This window comes from Mus pahari, chromosome 6 (genome assembly GCF_900095145.1).
Source record: "Mus pahari chromosome 6, PAHARI_EIJ_v1.1, whole genome shotgun sequence".
Taxonomy (NCBI): domain Eukaryota; kingdom Metazoa; phylum Chordata; class Mammalia; order Rodentia; family Muridae; genus Mus; species Mus pahari.
The window spans coordinates 91927011-91947405 of NC_034595.1; the positions used below are offsets into that span (position 1 = coordinate 91927011).

At 56.8% G+C, this 20395-nt stretch overlaps 1 protein-coding gene across 9 annotated transcripts; it reads left to right on the plus strand.

The window, feature by feature from the left end:
* The first annotated feature begins 304 nt into the window (after positions 1-304).
* On the plus strand, positions 305-20395 carry Atp13a2 (ATPase cation transporting 13A2). Of its 9 annotated transcripts, none has more exons than XM_029540000.1 (29): positions 305-474; positions 5601-5695; positions 5807-5989; positions 7336-7394; positions 7487-7601; positions 7839-7918; positions 8116-8193; positions 8348-8417; positions 9537-9671; positions 9759-9825; positions 9903-10034; positions 12268-12423; positions 13467-13577; positions 13667-13713; positions 13793-13981; positions 14921-15127; positions 15509-15598; positions 15661-15838; positions 15955-16075; positions 16186-16310; positions 16950-17110; positions 17232-17348; positions 17429-17508; positions 18050-18202; positions 18316-18412; positions 19114-19337; positions 19423-19574; positions 19742-19911; positions 20004-20395. In XM_029540000.1, the coding sequence occupies exons 1-29, from the start codon at positions 465-467 to the stop codon at positions 20139-20141; spliced, it is 3540 nt and encodes a 1179-aa protein (XP_029395860.1). In that variant the 5' UTR covers positions 305-464; the 3' UTR covers positions 20142-20395. The 9 variants fall into 9 exon arrangements, with proteins under 9 accessions (XP_029395860.1, XP_029395862.1, XP_029395863.1 ...); XM_029540002.1 differs by having other exon boundaries at positions 17244-17348; XM_029540003.1 differs by having other exon boundaries at positions 15679-15838.

A 20395-nucleotide genomic window follows, 5' to 3' on the forward strand; every position in this document is an offset into this window, starting at 1 on the left:
GTCCCACTTGTGTCTTCCCAGCATCACCCTCTGTCTGCCTGTATGTCTACCTGTCTCGCAGCCTGTCGTTTTCCGTCTATCTCTTTTGTCTGGGGACTGTCCAGTCCACATTCCCCTGCTTTCCATCTCTTCCCCCTTCTCCCCGTCCCCAGACTCTCGCCTCCACCCACGTTACCCCCTTGCATCAAGATCTCAGCGAGCGCCGGACAGAGACCAGACCGGGGACTACAAGTCCCGGCAGCCCGCGCGGCAGCGGCGGACGTAGGCGCCACGGAGGGGCGGGGCTTGACGGCCGCAGACTGACTGCGGCACGGTTCCAGTCGCCGTCGCGTCGTGCAGGTGCCGCCCAGCCCGGCCCCTCCGCGGATCGCCGCAGCCGGCGCCCCCCGACCGTGCCCCGGGGCCTCGCACGCCGAGCCCAGGCCGCGGGCCACAGCGGCCGGCGATGAGCGCAAGGAGCCGAAATGAGCGCAGGTGAGCGGCGGCCCGGCCCTCCCTTCGGGTCTCGTCCCCAGGCCCCCAGAGACAGATTTAGGATGCCGCTGCGCACACCCTAGGGCTGGGGGTTCCTGCCCTCCTCATCCCCTCTGAATGCATTCGACCCTGAGTGACAGGTCCCAGTGATGGACGCGGTGCACCGCCGTGGGGCCTCTGAGCAGCACCCATATGTGCTACATGAACAGGATTAGGGAAGCCAGCTCTCTGCCGGGCCTGGATGGGAGACCCGAGGCACAGATGCACTCCTGACCCACCCAGAAAGCTTGCCAGTGGCCAAATCCAAGGACCGCATCCTGCATGCCCCCCCCCCCCCCATTGCCAGAGTACGTGTCTTAGGCTGAAACCAAAATCCCACCAGATGTAGATGGCCTGCTAACCTCCGGGTGCTAGCATGTCTCTGTCTAGCCCAGTCCCCAGCTTCCATCTGACAGTGTCTTAGGTGAGGGAGGGAAAAGAATAGGGGGCGACAATTCAACTTGTGATAAGAACAACGTCTGCTCCTTATGCACCAGACCCCTGGCTCTGCACTTGAGCAAAGTCTCTAGCGTCTAGCATAGCATCTAGAAGCTACATAAAGACCTCCTAGGCTCACGGCCTCCCAGCTTGAGGGAAGCCAGGAGCTCACGGCCATGGGGGAAGCCACCAGAAGAAGATGCTGGTACCCTGGGCCACTGATAGATTAGCAGCCGGAAAGCTGGGTCTTCCGCAGGAAATAAGAGGTCCCAAATGACTTTGACTCTCGCCCCACTGCTCTACGGTGCTGGTGTGGCTGCCCCAGGGATGCGAACTGGGCTCAAGCCTTTTGCCATGTGCCTCTGTGTGTTGGTCTTTCATTCTTGGTCTGCCTTTCCTTGGGCTTTGGGTTTAGGTTTCTGGCTGAGTGTTGAGAAGGGGTGTCAGACCTGGACCTTTTCCTCTACTGGAGTTATATTGCAATCTTTTTTTTTTTTCGAGACAGGGTTTCTCAGTGTAGCCCTGACTGTCCTAGAACTCACTCTGTAGACCAGGCTGGCCTCGAACTCAGAAATCCGCCTGCCTCTGCCTCCCCAGTGCTGGGACTAAAGCCGTGCGCTACCACGCCCGGCTGCTATATTGCCATTTTTGCATTATATTATTTAACCTTTTAAAGATTTGTTTTTAAAAATTTTAATAGTGTGTGTGTGGCTTTGAGGGGATTACAGAAGGTTGTGAATGCTGAGAAGCAAACTCAGATCCTCTTGGAGAGCTGACTGTGTACTCTTAACTCTGAGCTATCTCTCCAGCCCCTATTATTTTTATTGTTTGAGACTGGGGTCTTATGTAGCCCAGGCTGGCCTCAAATCTAATATGTAGTCTCGGATGACCTTGAACTAATCCTGTTTCCATGTCTTCAGTGCTGGTATTACAGCCATGGGCCACTAAACCTAGCTTTCATTTTAAATACTTGATCATGCACACACACACATACACACACACACACACACACACACACACACACACACTTTTGCTCCAGCCTGTGTGTGTTGATCCAGTCCACCACGACTCCTGGCTTGGAACTCAGGTCATGAGGCTTGTGCAGCCAGGGCCTTTGCCTGCTGTAGCATGCGGCCACCACCCCTCCCCCATTTTAAATGAGACTTCCACTCTCTGCTTCTCTCCAGGCTGTGAGGGTGAATTAAAGGCCCAGTTCATCACAGCCAGCTTCCCCATTTGAGGTCATCCGATTCAGGACCTGACTCTTCACAGCCGGGTTCCTCCGTTTCCCGGTCTCTGAAGAGAACATTTCTATCAGTTCCTCCCTCGGAGAGCTGGGGTGAACTACAATGTTGCCACTGCTGCTGGAGAGGCCCTCTGGCTGCCTGGGCTGTGACTCCGGAGAGCTCTGAGAACTTAGTTTTCATCCCCCAATGCCCACAGCCTGAGCAAGCTTTTGAGGTTGGCTTACCAGTGAGTCCCGGACTTCCCTTGATGGGTGATCAGTGGCTAAGCCTATCCAAGTGCTTTGAAGATGGCCTGTGTCCCTGCCAGACAGTGCATTCCTGGGTGTGGCCCTTATGGACGCTCTAGAGGTTTCCTGAGATGTGACTTCCTTCTTTGGCAAGTGCCTTTGCCCACCTTCCCCAGGCTGGCTGTGAACATCCTTGTGAAACACTGGGTTTGGTGATGGACATTGGAAAGAGCCTTCCAGATTAGACCCCAGGGGCTGAGAGTCAGGGAGGGGTCAGAGACACGGGTGGGTGGATGAGTGGGTGGGCAGGGAGGCGCAGGGGGGCTGGCCCCTGCTCTCCCTGTTCTGCAGTGCTTGGGTGTGAATTCATTCATTCAGCGCTCACTGTGAGTAGGTCAGGAACCAACGATCAAGGGTGAGAGCGGGGACAGGAGGACTTTGGAGAAGACAGACAGACCCATTTCCAGTCTCCAGCCCCTGCCAGAGTGGCCGTGGGAGACTCAGTCCTTCCATTGGTAACTGCTGTAGGAGGCCACCTCGTTACTGCTGGCAGGTGGAACCGGGTCAGGTGATTGGCTCTGGGTTGGCTCTGTGACTTCTTTATCAGCCTGAGCCCTGTCTAGCTGGTGTCCCAAGGGCCCCAAGCTACAGGAAGGAGCTGCTGTTCAGGCCAGGAGGCCAGCACCCCTGCAGGTTTCTGTCTGGGTGATGAGAAAGGAGAGGAGCTGCCACGCCCTGGTGGGAAGTCACACAGCTGGCACCAGCCTCAGACGCCCTCTATGGCACCGGCTGACACTCACTCCTCTCTTCCTCCACATTGGTACCGGCTCGCCGCACACACTATCATCTTAGAGAGTGGACACGGAGGCCCAGAGAGGCCGGGGCACCTGCTTTATGAATCACAGCTTGGCAGAGAGCGCAGTTGATGACGGAGGCATTAACTGTGGCTCTTGGGTAGGGTACCTCCCCACACCCGTTTCCCAGCCATAAAATAGAGACAGAAGTGGTACCTGCTCTGTAGGGCTGTGTGGAGGAAAAAGCAGGGATTGTACAGCCTGGGTCAGCCCTTTGAGACCCCGAGGTGCTGTTTCCTGGCTACCTGGAAGGTGACTGAGCCCTCATTCTGACATTGTCTTAGGCAGATGAAGGGCTCCAGCAGGAAACGCTGCTGGTGGTGGAGGACCTGAGAACTTCTTCCTGAACTTCCTGTCCGGGATTCAGGGTCCCTCTGAGAGAGCCAGCCTACCCTTGGGGCCAAGGGAGAGAGATGATGCTCCTCCTGACTGGCTCTGCCCATGTGCCAGGGTCTGCGGTTCTGTGGAAGGTGGGAGAGGGCCCACTGGCCGGGCTCTGTTTCGGCTATTTTCTGGGTCCCCAGCTTAAAGAGGCCTCAGGTGGCATGGCACATCAGTTCCCGCTGTTCCATGTAGTGTGTGTGTGAGAATCCCCGGAGATGCTGGCTTCTGGCCCTGTGGGCCTTTGTGCCCTAATCCCAGTTCCCTGAGAGTGGGCATCCATCCTAGGAGTAAGAACAGCTTCCAGAACGTGGGAAATATGCTCTTCCATCAGCCCTGACTGCCACACCCAGATTTGTCTCTGTTTATTGTCTTTTTTTTCAAGACAGGGTTTCTCTGGGTAGCCCTGGCTGTCCTGGAACCAGATCTGTAGACCAGACTGGCCTTGAACTCAGAGAGATCAAGTGCCTCTGCCTCCTGAGCGCTGGGACTAAAGTTGTACACCACCACCTCCTGTCCTAGATTTGCCTTTGTACAAGACCAATAAATCTATTGTTTAATTATGAAAATCATAAGCAAAACCAGTCTGAGAGCAACCTGCCTGGGCCTGCCTCCCCAAGTTCCATCTCCTTGCTGTGTGATCTTGGCCGAGTTATAACAACTTCCCCCTTTTCTTTAAAATGGAGGGGGAGACTGGGAAGATGGCTTGTGTAAAGTCAAACGTGAGGTCCAGAGTCAGGATCTCCTGCACCAACATAAAAAAGCTGCAGCATACACTTGAAATTCCATTGTCCTGGGGACAGAGACAGGTGGCAGGGACACTCTCTAGCCAGCCTAGACTAACGGGTGAGCTCTCAGTTCAGGGAGAGACCCTGTCTCAAATAAAGTAAGGAGGAGGAGAATAAAGATTCCCAACCTCACTGGGCGGTGGTGGCGCACACCTTTAATCCCAGCACTCAGGAGGCAGAGGCAGGCGGATTTCTGAGTTCGAGGCCAGCCTGATCTACAGAGTGAGTTCCGGGACAGCCAGAGCTACACAGAGAAACCCTGTCTCAAAAAAAAAAAAAAAAAAAAAAAAGTTTCCTAACCTCAACTTCTGGCATACGCACATGTGTGTGTGTGTTGTGTGTACACTTGAGCCTACACATGCACACACAAAACACACCTACACACAAAATAAATGAAAACTAAAATGGAGAAATACCTGGCAGACTTATTATGATAGCCATGTAAAAAGGACTGGGAACAGAAGCCCACATGTGATTAGCTATCAAGCCTCAAGCATGGGAGACCTATCACCTGCCTCTCCCCCACAAGCTCTGCCCAGCTGGTCAGGACTTTAATGGTCCTGGAGAAACTGCAGGGACTGGGCAGTCCAGAGACTAAGGCGTGCTATGACAACAGTATCTTCAAGAGGAAAGTCAGGCCTACTAGGTAGAAACTTCCAGAAAGACCCTTGCCCTGTTGGGACCACAGCCCTGCAGATGGGGAGGTGGGAGGGAGGGAGGGAGGGAGGGTCCACCACTGGTCCCTGCCGCTGACAGGATCAGTGTGGTTTGACTTTATAGAGCTCTGGGCACCAGGTCTGGATGAGAACAGCCCGGTCCCTGCCCATGGGTGGCACTGTAGAAGGGAATGGGTGAAACGCAGCGCCCCACGCCAGCAGAAGCAAGACACAGGTGTGCAGGGAGGGCAGTTGCGTGCCTCTCTCCAGCTCTGTGGAGAGAGCACACTCGGGGCATTCAGTCACAGGCTCAGGAGGCCTGAGGACAGAGTGACCGGGCTTGCCAGCTGCGGAAGGAAGAGGAGGCCTGGCCTGGCGTTGTGGCCTAGCTAGCTCTGGGGTGTCTTGTCTAACGCCGTAAGGACCTGGGTTCCAGCCCCAGCCCTGAGGAAGAAAAGTGCCTTCCTTCTCTAACATTTCTCCTTCCTGTCCACAGACAGCAGCCCGCTCATGGGCAGCACGCCCCCCAGCTATGGGACCCTGACGACAGGGACATCAATCGATCCCCTCAGCTCCTCAGTTTCATCCGTGGTAGGTGGTGGTGGGCGGAGCGGCGCACGGTCTGCCCTCATATCCTCCCGACATCTGTTCAGTCCCCCTGACTGCCCCCAGCTTCATCAGCCCTGTCTCCTGCATCCCCAGAGGCTCAGCGGCTACTGTGGCAGTCCATGGAGGGCCATCGGCTATCACGCCGCGGTCTGGATGCTGGCCGGGATCCCTTGGCTGCTATTCCGCTGGAAGCCCTTGTGGGGCGTGCGCCTGCGCCTGAGGCCATGCAGCCTGGCCCACGCCGAAACACTCGTTATAGAAATAAAAGACAAAGAGGTGAGTGAAGCCACCGGGGTCTGCGAGGGATACTGGGGTGCTCCGTGCAGCCACCTCTGACTTGGCCTTGACTCGGGGTGGGCAGGAGGCAGGCCTTCACATCCCAGCTGACAGAGGCAGTCGGGTATGCCCCGCTGGGCTCCCTTGTATACTTCTTTAGAAAATGCTTTATTAGTTTTCACAACCAAAGCCACATAAATAAGACTTTACCTGGAGATGGCTCTAAATGGGAACTTTAGTTATGGCTTCTGTTGCTGTGATAAACACCATGACCAAAATGCAAGGTGGGAAGGCGGAGGCTTCCAAGACCATACCATAGTCTGTCCTCAAAGAAATCCTGGCAAGACCTCAAGTCAGGAACCTGGAGGCAGGAGCTGAAGCGGAAGCCATGAGGGAACCCTGCTTACTGCCTTGTGCCCTATGGCATGCCCAGCTCAGTTTCCTCTCTTATACCATCCGGGACCCCAGGCCCAGGGTGGCACTGCCTGCAGTGGCCTGGGCCCTCCCACACAATCATTAGTTAAGGCTTGCCCACAAGCCAACATTTTTCCCAACTGAGATTCTGCTTTTTTTTTTTTTTTTTTTTGATTTATTATTTTTATTTATGAGTACCCTATAGCCGTCTTCAGACACAACAGAAGACACAACCATTACAGATGGTTGTGAGCCACCATGTGGTTGCTGGGATTTGAACTCAAGACCTCTGGAAGAGCGGTCAGTGTTTTTTTTTTTTTTTTTTTTGGTTTTTCGAGACAGGGTTTCTCTGTGTAGCCCTGGCTGTACTGGAACTCACTCTATAGACCAGGCTGACCTCAAACTCAGAAATTCACCTGCCTCTGCCTCCCAAGTGCTGGGATTAAAGGCATGCGCCACCACACAAAAAAACAAAAACAAAACAATAACAACAACCTTGGAATAATGGGTAAGGATGCTTGCTGCATAGGTGCGAGGACCCAAGGTCGAATCTCCAGCCCCCCCCCCCCCCGGTGTAAAAAGCTGGGTATGGTTGCCCAAGTGCCTGTAATGCTTAGCACTGGGAAGGGGGAGCAAGGGCAGCAGGCTCTCTGGGGCTTGCTGACCTCCAGCCTACCTCTAGGGTCAAGGAGTGGTCAAGGAGGCAGACATCAATAGAGCAACACACCTGGAGTCTGTGTGCATGCAGGTGCACTGCCACACACACACACGTGTGTAGACATGGTCTACATGCGAGAGACTGTTGGGTATAATGTGCTGTCTAAATGGATAGCCCTGTGTCTCTGGCTCTCCCCAAGGCCACCTGGCTAGGGGACTGTCCTGGAAGGATGGAGTCTCCTTTGAAAGGCTGAAGTCACACCTCTGTGTTCCAGGGTAACTCCAGACAGCTCTTCACGGTTCAGGTGCAGACTGAGGCTGTTGTCGAGGGCAGGTGAGACACTGGGTGTCCCTTCCCCAGGGGAGGGGGAGATGGGAGGTCTGGGCCACCCCTTGAGCTGCTGAGTAACTCCCATACCCTCCCAGCCTGGAGCTGCCCCCACGGGCCCAGGCAGAGGATGGCCGGAGCCAGGCAGCCGTGGGAGTGACACCAGAGGGCGCGTGGCAGGACACCACCCAGCTCCACAGGCAGGAAGAGGCAGTGAGTGGCCAGCCGGGCTCTAGACCTGGTCGTGCCCTTCTCTGGGCACCCAGGTCACACGCTGTGGGGGAGGACTGGGCTCACTGTTCTCTGCGTCCCTCTGGCTCTCTGTGGTCCCAAAGGCCTGTGATACAAGCTTCTCTGTCCCATGCTGCTATCTCTTTCCCCTCCCCCACCTCGTGCGTGTGGATGCTCCATGCCAGGCCACCTCCCACCGGCCTCTCCTCTCTCACCCAGAAGCAGGTGCTGCGCTATTATGTCCTCCAAGGTCAACGCTACGTCTGGATGGAAACCCAGCAAGCCTTCTGCCAAGTCAGGTAGGGGCCCTGGGCGTGGCCACACCACCTCCAGCAGAGTGGGGTGGGTACCACAGCGTGATGGGGCTGGCCTAACCCAGGCTACCCATGGCTGCCCTGAAACCTTGGACAGTCCATGAAGCATCTCTCGGCTGGGAGCTGCTGCTTCCTGTAATTTGGGGGCCCGTCACCCACACGGTGTCCCCTCTCCGCCTCAGCCTGCTGGACCACGGTCGTACCTGTGATGACATCCACTGCTCGAGCTCCGGCCTCAGCCTCCAGGACCAAGCTACGAGGTATTTGCTGCCCCGGCCCTGGGCTCCCACCCTGCTCTCCCCTCCCTCCCTCCCGTCTTCCCATCGGTGCCTTCTGGGGACTGTGGCTTCCCTAATGGAAAGTGGGGTGGGTCTGTGACACCCTGGGACAGCTCAGCGGCCTCCCTTCTTACAGGAAGACCATTTACGGCCCCAACGTGATCGGTATTCCCGTCAAGTCCTACCTGCAGCTGCTGGCGGATGAGGTAAAGCACCCTGGGGTCGCCCACAGCAGCTTATCCAAGTAGGGCTCAGCGTCCTCCGCAGCCTGAGAGACCAGGCTGAGGATGAGGGGCATCCACGCAGAGCTTGGACCGAGCCTGCAGCGGTGCTGAGGCTGACCTGTCCAGTCCTGCCCGCACAGCCTTGGGGAGGAGGCCGGCTCTGCCTCAGGGCCCAGTCTGTGGGGTGCAGTTGCTTCCAGCTGTCAGCCATGTGAATAAGGACGTGGGCTGTACAGTCTGTTCACCCAGGAGGAACCCACGCCTCAGGGCAGAACAAGGTACTGCCAAGGTCACACATAGTCAAAGGAACCACTCCTACTTGGAGATCACAGACCCAGCCTTCTGCAAACCACAGCCTGACTCTGGCGCTGTGTGGCTTTAGGCGAGTGACTTAACCCTCCTGTGCCCAGTCTTCAGCTGTGGTGGTGGCTCCAGCTTATGGAACTGCCCCCACCATCGTGTGACACTTAGAAAGCATGGCAGAAGCGGCCTCTTGTGAGGCTATGCCAGTGCCTGGCAAACACAGAAGTGGATGCTCACAGCCAGCTCTTGGATGGAACACAGGGTTCCCAATGGAGGAGCTAGAGAAAGTACCCAAGGAGTTGAAGGGGGCTGCAACCCTGTAGGTGCAACAACAATATGAACTAACCAGTACCCCCTGAGCTTGTGTCTCTAGCTGCATATATAGCAGAAGATGGCCTAATTGGCCATCATTGGGAAGAGAGGCCCCTTGGTCTTGTAAACTTTATATGACCCAGCACAGGGGAAGGCCAGAGCCAAGTAGTGGGAGTGGGTGGGTAGGGGAGCAGGGGCGGGGGTGGGGTATAGGGGACTTTTGGGATAGCATTTGAATTGTAAATAAAAATAATAATAATAAAAAAAAAGAAAAGAAAAGAAAAGAAAGCATGGCAGAGGTCTGGGGACAGAGGCCTGTGTCTTCCTAGCTGCGGCTTGGGGGGATGTCAGGTGGACAAGGGGGATGGGCCTAGGCAGGCTGCTGGCTTGGCTTTGCTCGGGGCAGCCGGGGCAGCCGCCAGCCCTGTCTCCGGTCTCCAGGCAGCCCAGGGATGCTGTCAGTGCTGCCTCTTGCCCCTCCTCCAGGCCCTGAACCCCTACTACGGGTTCCAAGCCTTCAGCATCGCACTGTGGCTGGCCGACCGCTACTACTGGTACGCCCTCTGCATCTTCCTCATCTCAGCCATCTCCGTCTGCCTGGCCCTGTACAAGACCAGAAAGGTGAGGGCGAATGGCCTGGTAGGACTGGTCAGGGCGTCCCCAAGGGGCTGCCACCCACTCGGCTCTTCTCGTCCCTCTGTCCCACAGCAAAGCTTGACCCTGAGGGACATGGTCAAGCTGTCCGTGCAGGTGCGGGTGTGCCGACCCGGAGGAGGTGAGGAACAGGTGGGGGGAGGCTGGGAGTAGGGTGCGGCGGGGTGGCTGACCTCACTGAACCCCATGTGACCACAGAGGAAGAGTGGGTGGACTCCAGTGAGCTGGTGCCCGGAGACTGCCTGGTGCTGCCCCAGGAGGGCGGGGTGATGCCGTGCGACGCCGCTCTGGTGGCTGGAGAGTGTGTGGTCAACGAGAGCTCCCTGACAGGTAAGCCCAGCCCGGCATGAGGCCCAGAGCCCTTTCCTTGCCGTCTAACCCTCTGCCTTTTGCCAGAAGCCTTCGCTGAGATTTTCTTTCAAGGAACAGTTGTGGCCCCATCACTCGCCAGCCATATGCCTTTAAACACTCTGTGCCTCAGTTTCCCCACCTGTAACGTGTGGCTGCCAGTCGCTGTGGGATAGAGTATGCGCAAAGCCTTATCAGCATCTGCACCATGCAGAAGGGTGTGGCGTGTGAACCGGGGCCCTGCTTGTGTCCCGTGTCCTTTCCACACACGCACACTGGTGCAGCAGCTGTGGACGTGGGCTTACGGTCCTGTTTATTTCTGTTTGTTTGTTAAAGATTTATTTTATATGAGTACACTGTCGCTGTCTTCAGACACACCAGAAGGGGGCCCCAGATCCCATTACAGATGGTTGTGAGTTGAACTCAGGACCTCTGGAAGAGCAGTCAGTGCTCTTAACCGCTGAGCCAGCTCTCCAGCTCTCTATTTCTGTTTCTTGTGTCATATGTATGTAGCACTCCACACACACGCTGCCTAGGAGGCCCTGGTGGACCATGACTGGTGTGCTCCTGAGTGTCCACTTGTGCAGATGGAGCCGCCATGTGCGGCCTCGCCTCTTTTTGTTTGTTTGTTTGTTTGAGACAGGGTTTCTCTGTGTAGTCCTGGCTGTCCTGGAACTCACTCTGTAGACCAGGCTGGCCTCAAGCTCAGAAATCCGCCTGCCTCTGCCTCCCGAGTGCTGGGACTAAAGGCGTGCACCACCATGCCCGGCCTGTGGCCTCACCTCTTTCAGTGTTTATGAGCTCCACGCACTAACCTGTCTCAGGGCCTCGCTCCTGTGATCCCAGCACTCGGGAGGATGAGGCAGGAGGATCGCTAGGTCCAGGCCAGCTGAGTTAACGGTATGATAGGAGCGCTCGGTTGTTTCCAAGCAAAGTCCTGGCTTGAGGTGTGCTGCTGTTCTTGTGCACATATGTGGCCCTAGCTGTGGGGTTCAGGGCCTCTCCTGCTGAGCTAAGTTCCCCACGACATTGTTCCCACCTTGTATTTAAGCAGAGTTGCCCAGGCTGTCTTTGAATTTACTCTGTAGACCCAGCAGACTTCAAACTTGTAATCCTCCTGCTCCAGCGTCCTGAAAAGCTAAGATTACAGGCCCTCCACCAGGCCCAGCTTTGGGTTTTACCTGTGTAATAAGTTAATGAAGCAAACATGGTTGTAACCCCAGCACCCAGCACACAGAAACAGGGTCACTCCCAAGTTTGGGTCTAGCCTAGACTACACAATGTGACTCTAACTCATAAGAGCAGCAACAACAACAAAACCCTTAAAACACAAAACAAAGAGCCAAGGGACTAGGAGGTGTGGTGGCACACACTGGCAGTGCCAGCACCGGGAGGTTGAAGCAGGAGGAATCAGGAGTTCAAGGTCATCAACTATACAGTAAGTTTGAGGCTAGCCTGGGCTACATGAGACTGTTTAAGAAAAAAAAAACCTGGCCTCTTACCCCCATGGATTGTCTCACACTTACCTATTCTTAGGGATGTAGACAGGCTGGGGTACCCTTGAGTTCCCCCAATATATGCATCCCAAAGAGGCCCAGTAATCCTGCCCTCACAGGAACTCCATAAGGGCTCTGCTTTGCCAAGCTGGCTGCCCAGGGCTTTGTAGAAGTGACCCCCATGCAAATATCCTTATTACTGTGAAGTGGGTGTGTTGGCACGCATCTTTAATGCCAGTGCTCAGGAAGCAGAGGCGGGTGCATCTCTGTGAGTTTGATGCTAGCCTGGTCTACGTAATGAGACCTTGCCTTAAATGAGAACAACACAAGAAGCAGGGTGTGGCCAAGTGTGGGGGCTCACGCCAGCAATTCCAGGACTCTACAAGCGAAAGTCAGGGAGATCACAAGTTCGAAGCCAGCCTTGTTACATAGCAAGATGACAAAAATGTTTGTGGTGAACTATCTCCAGGAGAAGGGCTCCCCAAACATTGGCCCCCAATATACTTTCACTAAGTGACCCAGCTACCCAAAGCAGGTTCCTAGGAGCAGGCACCCCCCCGTCCCCCCAGTATTGCCTCACAGTCTCAAGCCCTTTGCCTCTTCTGGCTTATGTCCCTCTCCCTGTCCACCCAGTCACAGAGGTAAGTGTAGCTTCAGAACAGCTGTGGGCGGGAGAACCCCGAGGGCCTCCTGTGAACCTCACACCGTGTCCCTCCCAGGGGAGAGCATCCCTGTGCTGAAGACGGCCCTGCCAGAGGGGCCCAAGCCCTACTGCCCAGAGACCCACCGGCGGCACACTCTCTTCTGTGGCACCCTCATTCTGCAGGCCCGAGCCTATGTGGGACCCCGTGTCCTAGCAGTGGTGACTCGGACAGGTACATATGGGGTGGTGGGGAGGAGTACTGAGCTCAGTATCTACAGGATCGGTGACACAGGGCAGGACAGGACCTGGAGCGTGCCCCCCACCCCCACCTCTGGCAATGCAGGATTCAAACCCAGTGGAGCCTCTAGGTCCCAACCTTTTTTTTTTTAAATGTGTGTGGGTGTTTCTCTGTATGTTTGTCTGTGCATATGCGTGCGTGGTGCCTGCAGAATCCAGAGGAGGGCGCTGGATTCCTTGGAACTGAAGTTACAGATGGTTGTGAGTTCCCCTGTGGGTGCTGGGAAGTGAACTTAGGTCCCCTGGCAGATCAGGGACCGCTCTTAACCACTGAGCCATCTGTCCGGCCCTCATGTCCTTCTCTTAGCAGGAGAGCAGGAGTCAGGCAGACTGTAAGCAAGCTTTGCAGTGTTTGTAGGAGACAGCAGGGATCCCTCTGAGGGGTTGGGGGAACTTAGCTCTCTCTTGATGTAAATGAAACCACCCATTTAAGGGGCCGTCTATTAATCTCCTATGGGGGGCCCTGCCCAGTGGCAGCCCGTTGGTGGCACATGCTTTTAATCCGAGTACTGAGAAGGCGGAGGCAGATGGATCTCTGAGGCCATCTTGGTCTACAGAGCATGGTCTAGGCAAACAGGGGCTATGGTGAGACCCTATCTAAAATAAAATTCTACAGGGATTGTGCACTTACAATCCCAAGTGCTTGAGAGGTGGAGGCTGAGGGGTCAGAAACTGAGGTCCAGCCTGGGCAATTTAGTGAGACTCCCCCAGTCAGAACAAAGAGAGGGCTTTGGGAAAGCGAGAGGGTTCTCAGCAGGGCACTTGCCTAGTTGGATAAGGGTTCAATCCCTGAGCCACAGGAAGAAAATAATTAAAAAGACCTCTGTGGGGGTTGGACAAGCCTTGGGAGTTGTCATCTGTGACCCCAATCCCCATGGCTGTCCCCGAGAATGTCGTGACCCCAGGGTGCAGCAGTGTCCGAGGAGTGCGACCTTGCCCTAACCCCTGTCCCCGCCTTGGCTGTCTGTCTGTCCCCAGGGTTCTGCACAGCCAAAGGGGGCCTGGTGAGCTCCATCCTGCACCCAAGGCCCATCAGCTTCAAGTTCTACAAACACAGCATGAAGTTTGTGGCTGCACTCTCGGTCCTGGGTGAGTGGGCCGCATGCCTCCCTCTCACCCTGCGGACAGCCCCAGCCCAGGTGGGTCAGGGTCCCACTCACCCCTTGCTGTTTCCCCAGCTCTGCTTGGCACTGTCTACAGCGTCATCATCCTCTACCGCAACCGGGTAAGCCGGAGCCGGGTGGGACTGCCAGCCTGCGGGACCCACCCAGCTCCGCCTCTGGGTTCACAGTGCCTCCTACCAGGTGCCTGTGAGGGAGATCGTGATCCGAGCTCTGGACCTGGTGACGGTGGTGGTACCGCCCGCCCTGCCGGCCGCCATGACCGTGTGCACGCTCTATGCCCAGAGTCGGCTGCGCACACAGGGAATCTTCTGCATCCACCCGCTGCGCATCAACTTGGGAGGCAAGCTGCGGCTCGTGTGCTTTGACAAGGTGGGGCCTGGCTGCCAGGATGCGGGGGACTGGGCACTTCAGCAGATGGTCTGCTGTACCTAAGTGGGGAACACTCAGGGACCACCCTTCACTGCCAGCTCCTACCCACTCTGTCTCATGCCTGGCAGATAAAATGCCAGAAATCATTTTAATTGTTGAAGAACCATTGTGGGGTTGCTATGCTGGGCACTCGAGTTCACAGCCCTGGAATCCAGTAGGAACCAGCACAGGTGGCAGGGGTTGGGTTGTGTGTGTGTGCGTGTGTGTCTCTGTGTGCATGTGAGTGCCTGTGTCTATGGGTGGAGTGTATCTGTGTGCCTGTGTCTGTGTCTATGTGTGTATATATTCGTATCTGTGTGCACATGTGTGTCTGTGTCTGCCTGTGTCTATGGATGGAGTGTGTGTCTGTGTGCCTGTGTCTGTGTCTGTGTCTGTGTGTATATATATTTGTCTCCGTGTCTCTGTATGTATGTGTGTGTGTATCTGTGTCTATGTGTATATATATTTGTCTCTGTGTCTCTGTATGTGTGTGTGTGTGTGTATACACATGTGTGCATGTACCTAACAAGTGAGTGTACCAGGAGCACACAGAGGACAGTGGGTATTAAGAGCCCAGAGCCACCGTGATGACATGACCAGTTTTTCCCACTGAACTCTCCCGTGGAGAGGATCAGGCATGTGCAGTCCTTTAAGGACACTGAGCTGTGGTGTCAGACAGGAAATACCAGCTGAGCTCTACCTGATGCTCCGTCAGGGCCGTGAACTGATCGAGGAAAGGGAAGGCTGTCAGACTGATAGATGTGGAGGTGACTCCAGGAGGGACACAGGGTCCAGAACAGGCCTCCTGTGGCCCTTGCTGTGGGACTCGCCTGGCTTGGGTGTGGGGACCAGCTCAGCAAGGCCCGACTCAACCAAGGACTTGGCACTGTCCCCTTGCAGACAGGCACCCTCACGGAGGACGGCTTGGACGTAATGGGGGTGGTGCCCCTAAAGGGGCAGGTGTTGCTGCCACTGGTCCCAGAGCCCCGCCACCTGCCCCTGGGGCCCCTCCTGCGAGCACTGGCCACCTGTCATGCCCTCAGCCAGCTACATGACACCCTGGTGGGCGACCCTATGGATCTCAAGATGGTGGAGTCTACAGGCTGGGTGAGGAGGCCAAGCAGGCCAGACCCGTGCCTGGGGGCAGCCTGGCTAAGCAATGCTACCTTGTATCTCCCCTATGGTCTCTGTCCCATCGTCCCACCTGTAGTCACTCTCAGGCATGGCAGAGCCTTGTGTCAGCATCTGCTCTCTGCTGGCATCCATTGTAACTTCTCTCCATCTACTACCATGGCTGTAGCCTGAGCTCGGAACCTGTTTCACAGAGATTTTAACAACTTGCCCAAGCTCACCCAGCAACCTATCGGTGGGACAGCCAGAGTGTCCATTTGGGTCTTACCCTTCCAGTCAGGAAGTCTTCCATGGGTCTAGTCCTGCTGGCCCTGTTTGCCAAGGCCCCAGGTCCTAACCTTCTTTGTCCCTAACCAGGTCTTAGAGGAGGGTCCAGCTGCAGGCTCAGCACCTGGGAGCCAGGTCTTGGTGGTAATGAGACCCCCACCCAGGGGGCCTCCGCAATGGGTAAGCTGCAGAGTGACCGGGCCTTGGGGCCTTGGGAGTGGGTGTCTCAGCCAGCCCCTCAGCTCTCCTCCCACCCGCAGGAAGAGCCACCAGCGCCGGTCAGCATCCTCTGCCGCTTCCCCTTCTCCTCTGCCCTGCAGCGTATGGACGTGGTAGTGACATGGCCAGGGGCCACCCAGCCAGAGGCCTACGTCAAAGGCTCCCCAGAGCTTGTGGCCAGCCTCTGCAGCCCCGAGACAGGTGAAGGCGGCAGGCTCAGAGTCCACCAGTGGGTGTGAGCCTAGAGTGGGGGTGGGTTCCGGTCTGTGACACACACATCCTCCCCACAAGCCCTGATACCTCCCCCCCCCCCACAGTACCCAGCGACTTTTCTCAGGTGCTGCAGAGCTACACAGCTGCTGGCTACCGAGTTGTGGCCTTGGCTGGCAAGCCACTGCCCATTGCGCCCAGCCTTGAGGCCGCTCAGCAACTGACAAGGTGAACCCAGCCTCGGGGTATTTGGAGGGAGGTGCTAAGCCCTGGCAGTTGCCCCCGTCTGGACACTGGGAGAGGGCCTGACTTCTGACCCGGAGGTGCTAACCCTCTAGGGACACTGTGGAGCAGGGGCTGAGCCTCCTGGGGTTGCTGGTCATGCGGAACCTACTGAAGCCACAGACGGCCCCGGTTATCCAGACTCTGAGGAAGACGGGCATCCGCACCGTTATGGCGACAGGTAGTATGGCCCCCCGGCGGGGGTCTGTGAAGAGGCCACAGCCTGTCCTTCCCAGCATCCTCTGCTGCAGCATCCTTTTAGAGCCAGACCCTTCCCCATCTTTCCATCACATGTGTCACTGTCACCCACATGTGACGTGAGCTCAGAGCTCTGGGTCTCAGCGAGGGATGAGTTCCTAAGAGCGAGGTGGGGTATCCACCCAGCCAATCACCTGTTGGGCTACCAGAAGGTCACCGATCTATTCCAGGTCCCTCCTCCGTGTGGGATAATGGTGTCAGGCTAAAAGGTGGTGACAACCTCCTAAAGCAAGGATTTCCACTGGAGTGAAAGGGCCTTCGTGGGCAGTCTGTCTGTCTCACACACCCCAGCCCTGTGCTTGCATACGTGCGCGGTGCCCCACTCTTGATGCTGCATGCCAAGTGCAGAGCTGGGGTCCAGCCTCCAGCCGCTCCCCTGACTCTCTGGTGACTCAGTTTACCACTGAGGAAAACAGTCTAGGAGCGTGGCTAGTTGGTCCATTTTCCCTGCTCAGCCATGGTTGGCAGTGCTCATGGATGGTCTACCTGTAAGGGACAGGGTGGGGTCAGGGTGACAAGGCCTCGGACAGTGTTAGACTCTGACCCTACCTCACACTCCTAGGGGACAACCTGCAGACAGCAGTCACCGTGGCCAGAGCTTGTGGCATGGTGGGCACCCAGGAGCACCTGGCTGTCATCCATGCTACCCACCCTGAACAGGGCCAGCCTGCTGCCCTCGAGTTCCTGCCAACAGAGTCCTCTGCAGTCATGAACGGGGCGAAGGTGAGATGAACCCAGCAACACTGGCTGTGTCCCACTCACTGACCCCAGTCCTTGTCACCTGGCCCAGGACCAGGCTCCAGGGAGGGAAAGGGTTACTGAGCTGAGTTTCCTGATTGCCTAGGTTCCTGTCCAGGCCACAGGCTATCCCATGGCGCTGGAACCCCAGGCCTGTCACCTGGCCCTCAGCGGGTCCACATTTGCAGTCCTTCAGAAGCACTTCCCCAAGCTGCTGCCCAAGGTAGAGCTGCCCAGGGAGGGGCTCCGCACCGCCCATCTCTGTGTGCCAGCCGATGTGTCAGCCCTCCTCCTATGCCTCAGGTCCTGGTGCAGGCTACCGTCTTTGCCCGCATGGCCCCGGAGCAGAAGACAGAGCTAGTGTGTGAACTGCAGAGGCTTCAGTGAGTTCTGTGTGGAGGGGGCCGTGCAATGACTTGAGCGTGTCTGTCTGTCCACTCACCCCCTTGAGCATTAGTGACCCTTCACCTTTCAGAAGCTCCCAGAAGCCAGACGTGCTGACAGTATGCTGTAATCCTAGCACTTGGAAAGCAGAGGCAGGAGGATTGCTGCTAGTTTGAGGCCTTTGTGGACTATGTAGGGAGACTGACTCAAACAAGCAAAAAACCAGGGCTAAGGATGTCGCTTACTGTGTTCCAGGCCAGCCAGGACCCAAGCAAGGGCCTGTCTCAATCACAAGCCAATAAACAAACAGAAAATAACACCTAGGTTGGGCTGGGATTATGGTAAGAGTCCCTGCCTAGCATTTGAGAGACCTTGGGATCCATTCCAAGTACAGTAAAAGATCAGGTGTCCAGGCAGGCTCCCCCGAGTCTGTCATGCCAAGAACAATTTCATCTCTTTATCAAGTGCTCCTCTGTCATTAGGCTGGATTCTCCCAATAGCCTGTGGAGGCTCAGGCCATACCCACTCTCTTTCTTTCAGGTACTGTGTGGGCATGTGCGGGGATGGAGCCAATGACTGTGGGGCCCTGAAGGCGGCTGATGTGGGCATCTCACTGTCCCAGGCGGAGGCGTCAGTGGTCTCTCCATTCACCTCCAGCATGGCCAGTATTGAATGTGTGCCCACTGTCATCAGGTAAGGCAGGCGGGACCTATCGGGAGGCGGGGCCGGCTGGGGGCAGGGCCGTAGGGAGGCGGGGCCTGTCCGCAGCTGGAGCCACCGATGTCCTGTCGGACTTTGCCCCCTAGGGAAGGCCGCTGCTCCCTGGACACTTCATTCAGTGTCTTCAAGTACATGGCCCTATACAGCCTGACCCAGTTCATCTCTGTCCTCATTCTGTACACGGTGAGCATCAGTAAAACCCCAGACTCCAGGCTAGCACTCCCCCCCCCCCCCCGTGTCCCACACCAGGGAGAAGTCAGGGCAGCATGGCTAAGAGCCCAGTCCCTTCTAAGATGTGTGACTCTACCATTGCCTGCCGTGACTCAAGGCAGCGAAGCTCACATGGTTCTAAACCTTAGGACAGGGGTCTTGAGAAGTGGGGCCACTGGCTTGTGCTATCAACTATCTCTAATTCCTGAAGCTTCCAGTGTGTGTGTGTGTGTGTGTGTGTGTGTGTGTGTGTGTGTGCGTGCATGTGTGCGTGCGTGCATCCCAGAGTGCTGTACACTCCAAGGCAGAGCCCGGGCAGAGTGACAGAGCCGAGACCCTGCCCTGCAGGCCCTCCCTTCCCCTGCCCAGAGCATGCCCTGTTTGCTTACAGCGATGGCAGGAGCATCCTGGGCCAGATCCACATCTACCTCAGGGTTTCTCTAGAGCTGAGACAGTGCGGCCCCACAGGGCAGCCCCTGGGGGATTTCGCTGTACGTAAAGCAGCCTTCCACAGGAACCTGAGAGTAGGAGTCGGGACAGTGTGTATCAGACCACGGGACGCTTCCTAAGGACGCTGGGTCAGACAGAGCAGGAGGGATTCCTCCCCAGGCTCCATGAGGACGGGGGCTCTGCAAGAGCTGGTCCTCAGCTTCTCCTGGCCTCTCCCACCACAGATCAACACCAACCTGGGAGACCTACAGTTCTTGGCCATCGACCTGGTCATCACCACCACGGTGGCAGTGCTCATGAGCCGCACGGGCCCCGCACTGACCTTAGTGCGAGCGCGGCCGCCAGGGGCGCTGCTGAGTGTGCCTGTACTTGGCAGTCTGCTGCTGCAGGTGGCCTTGGTGGCCAGCATCCAGCTGGGGGGCTACTTTCTGGTCATAGCTCAGCCCTGGTAAGTAGCAGATGCCCTGGCACCAGCCCTGCCCCTGCCTCTGACACCTTCACTCTCTCCCTAACCCCACCGCCGTGGTCCCCAGGTTTGTGCCTCTGAACAGAACTATGCCCGCACCGGACAACCTGCCCAACTACGAGAATACGGTGGTCTTCTCTCTGTCTGGCTTCCAGTACCTCATCCTGGCCGCAGCGGTGTCTAAGGGGGCACCCTTCCGCCAGCCGCTCTACACCAACGGTGCTGCCGCGTGGGGGGCTGGGGGGCGGGCTGAGGGGTGGCAGCTAGAATGTAGAAGGGACCCAGAGTAGAGCGTGCATTTGTGCGTGTGGTTGTGTACGCATGTGTGCGTGCGTGTATGCGTCCCAGGGCGCAGCGCCATTGCTGACAGACTCCCCCACCCCCAGTGCCCTTCCTGGTGGCCCTGGCGCTCTTGGGCTCTGTCCTGGTGGGCCTCATCCTGGTCCCCGGCCTCCTGCAGGGGCCCCTAGGACTGAGGAACATTGCGGACAGCTCCTTCAAGCTACTGCTGCTGGGTCTGGTCGCCTTCAACTTTGTGGGCGCCTTCATGCTGGAGGTAGGTGGGGCCCACACAGATAGAAGCCATGGGAGGGACGAGGAGGACCCAGGCCCGGCTGTTCCTCCACACCGCTCCACTGCCCTCTGCAGAGCGTGCTGGACCAGTGTCTCCCAGCCTGCCTGCGGTGGCTGCGGCCTAAACGGGCCTCCAAGAAGCAGTTCAAGCGGCTGCAGCGGGAGCTTGCAGAACATCCGTGGCCCACTGTGCCCATTGGCTCCGTGAGGTAGTGCAGGCCTTGGAGGGCATGCTGGACACTGGATCTCCCTGCCCCTGAGCCATGACTGGAACTCTCTCTAGAGACAGTACCAGTCACCTCCCACAGCCTTGAAGCTGGCTGCCGTCACGCTGCTGTCCGGACACACACTCGCCTGGGGAAGTGCTGATTGCTGTCTCACTTTAGGCCATCCTGTGTAGAGACAGCGGCTACCAACTCCACCCAGAGCTGCTGTCACTGTAGCAAATAAAGCGCTGGTTTTCCTGA

Excerpts from the sequence above, each read along its gene's own strand:
- Atp13a2 (XM_029540000.1), top strand. Across the intron at positions 7,602-7,838 it reads TCCACAGGCAGGAAGAGGCA|AAGCAGGTGCTGCGCTATTA; the intron begins GTGAGTGGCCAG and ends TCTCTCACCCAG. Across the intron at positions 9,672-9,758 it reads CCCTGTACAAGACCAGAAAG|CAAAGCTTGACCCTGAGGGA; the intron begins GTGAGGGCGAAT and ends TCTGTCCCACAG.